The sequence below is a fragment of the Saprolegnia parasitica genome, assembly GCF_000151545.1.
Source record: "Saprolegnia parasitica CBS 223.65 unplaced genomic scaffold supercont2.16, whole genome shotgun sequence".
Classification (NCBI taxonomy): domain Eukaryota; phylum Oomycota; class Saprolegniomycetes; order Saprolegniales; family Saprolegniaceae; genus Saprolegnia; species Saprolegnia parasitica.
In genome coordinates this window covers 199473-202036 of record NW_012156410.1, presented here as the reverse complement: position 1 = coordinate 202036, position 2564 = coordinate 199473, and the positions used below count along the sequence as shown (strand labels likewise).

The window sequence follows — 2564 nt, the reverse complement described above, 5'->3', positions numbered from 1 at the left end:
AGCTTCTTCATGGTCGTCGGCGCGTTCTGCGGCAGCGCACCGAGTGCCATGGCCTGCGGCCACACATGCAAATACGGCGCGAGGAGCTGGAGGCGGATCTGGACGCCGCGCTTGAGGCGGTCCGTCGGCACAAACTCGCCGTCGACAGGCTCGGCGGCCAGCGCGTCCTGCACCTGGCGCTGCCAGTCGTCCATGAAAAACTCAACGAGCTCGATGGGCCCGCGCGGGAACATGCCATGCGCGATGGACGGGAAGCCCGCGTCCTGCGCGCCCTGGCCCAGCGCCTCGATGGTCCAGCTACAGCACGCATGCGTCAGCATCATCCTCGGCATGTGGCATCATGCATACCCCGAGGCTTGGACGTGGCGCAGCGCGTTCGTGAGGATCGTCTGGCTGGGGTCGGCGGCGACGGGCGCGGCTGGCGCCGCATGGGCGCAGAACGAGCGCGGGAGCGAGCGGAGGCCGAGGCGGCAGCGCGACAGCGTCGAGGTCAGCATGGTCCTGCGGTCAATTTCGGATGGATCAAGAAGCTGCTGGAAACCCAGCATATGTATCAAGTCCCAGAGGTCAGCGACCGTCTATTTGCACGCCACCCAGGGCAGCATAATATCCGTATACCAGACCATATTTCCGGATGGTGCTTCTAAACCGACGATTGTGCAGCCAGAAAGGAGCGCGCGCTGCGACAGCAAGCCACGAAGAACCCATACATGCCTCCTTGGGTACACATATATGCATCGACACCTCTCAAATACATGCTGCACTGCCCGCGATTTGCCGTCTTCACTGCCGGCAGATCCGACTAGAAGCACGCAACTTCAACGTGGCTACGCGAAGTACAACGAAGATTTTATGATGGCATGAGCTGGCTCGTCGCTTGCAGCGCGCGCATGCGATCTTGCAGCGCCTTTCGCTCGAGGAAGACGCGGCGGCGTTCTTGGGCCAGCAAATCTTCGTAGACACCATGTCTACGGCGTTCTCAGCATGAGCAAAAGCACCAAGTTGTCCAAGGATTTGTACGCGCTGTCTCGGGGCGCGGCCGCCGGCTCGGGCGACGTTTCACTAGACGCCATCAGCAAACGAAGAACCGGAGTCCATCGTACGTACGAGACGTCATCGAAGACGACTGCTGGGCCTTTTTGAAGCTCGTCCATGCGCTCCTTGTAGGCGCGCGCCGCGCGCTACACGATCCTCCAATGGACAATAACGTCCATAATGGTACAGACCTGATTTTCGTGAAACTGTCGACGAGCCGCGTCGTCAAGGGTGTCGGGCAGCGCACGTCGCTTGGGCGAAGTCGCGCGTTTCTCACAAAGTATGGGCATGCCGTCAAGGACCGCGGCCAAGCTTGTTGGCCGGCGGGGCGGAGGGTCTGCCTGTAGCTTTGGCAGCGCATCCCACGTCGCTGCACTCACAAGGTGCATGATGTGGCGTTGGATGAAGGGCCGGGCGAGAATATCGGTGGCACTTGGGCGCTCCTAGCACCGACCTTGGATAGCTGGTCGCCTTACGAAGCACGCATACGTGTGGCGTCTTGGAGAGAAGTTGGGAGGCGAGTGCAATGATGTCGGGCGAGTAGTAGTGTCCATCGATCGACGGACTCGGCATCGCCGTCACGATTTTTTGGACAATGACTGGCCAGCTGCGTCCTTGGAACGGAGGCGCGAACGTGAGGAGCTCGTGCAGAACACACCCGAGGCCCCACAGGTCGCTCGTCGTGTTGTACTCGTTGCCGTCACAAATCTCGGGGCATCTAATACCAAAGGCATGCACTCGGTGCAGGCAGATGTTGGACAAACTACAGATAAAGGGGCGTGCCCACTTGGGTCGCTGCCAAGTCGAGCGTGTGCGAGAGTGCTTTTGCAACGCCAAAGTCGCCGAGCTTGACGACGCCACTGGCCGTCAAGAAGATATTCTAACGACACGTTGTGCATCGTTGAGGACATGTGTGTGTAGTACGTGGGGCTTGATATCCCTACGCGCATAATCAATAGTGTGAGGACATACACCGTCGACGATGCGAAGGGACCGGTGCACGATGTTGCGTTCGTGCAGGTACTGCAGCGCCAGAGAGAGCTGAATGAGAATGCGCACGATGTGGGCTTCTGGAAGCCGCGCCGCCCTACGCAGCAAATGATCGATTTACAGACCGGTCATGCAGGATAGAGTGTACGTAGCGCTGTGCTGCAAAAGGAACGTGTGGAGGTCGCCGCCGTCCGCGTACTCGAGAAATAGGACGGGGTCGCCGGTGTCACTTGTCGTCGTCGATTCGATCAAACTGACAATGTTGGGGTGCTGGAGCCGGCGCATGACGTCGACCTCGGCATGGCACGCTGCGAGTGGCGCGTGGATCGTCTTGGCGACGACGAGTGCGCCCGAGACGCGGTGACGCACCAAGACCGCGTCACCGTGGCTGCCCCGCCCGAGCGTTCGTACCGTCTCGAACCGAGGATCCATCCATTCTATACTGGTCGTTACAATAGCCACTCGCCACCACTTCGATCCCTGCACAGCGACGATATAGTGTACACCACTGCATAGGATAATCATCGTCGATGAAAGAT

The 2564-nt window shown here is 59.7% G+C and overlaps 2 protein-coding genes across 2 annotated transcripts in view; both read right to left on the bottom strand.

Annotated features, from left to right (window-relative positions):
• Positions 1–497, bottom strand: part of SPRG_19696 (hypothetical protein) — a gene marked incomplete at both ends in the record, with an annotated part of 1030 nt that extends 533 nt beyond the window's left edge. The window contains 2 exons of the mRNA XM_012344130.1: positions 41–297; positions 349–497. Coding sequence (XP_012199520.1) covers positions 41–297; positions 349–497 — 406 coding nt within the window. The remainder of the gene's footprint in view (positions 1–40; positions 298–348) is intronic.
• Positions 498–968: 471 nt separating this feature from the next.
• On the bottom strand, positions 969–2464 carry SPRG_04906 (NEK protein kinase; the record flags this gene model as incomplete). Its single annotated transcript, XM_012344046.1, has 7 exons — positions 2174–2464; positions 2017–2122; positions 1803–1915; positions 1525–1753; positions 1227–1478; positions 1108–1181; positions 969–1062 (listed from the first exon to the last, which is right to left on the bottom strand). Exons 1-7 carry the CDS (start codon positions 2455–2457, stop codon positions 969–971), a joined length of 1152 nt encoding a protein of 383 aa, XP_012199436.1. The 5' UTR covers positions 2458–2464.
• Positions 2465–2564: the final 100 nt, after the last annotated feature.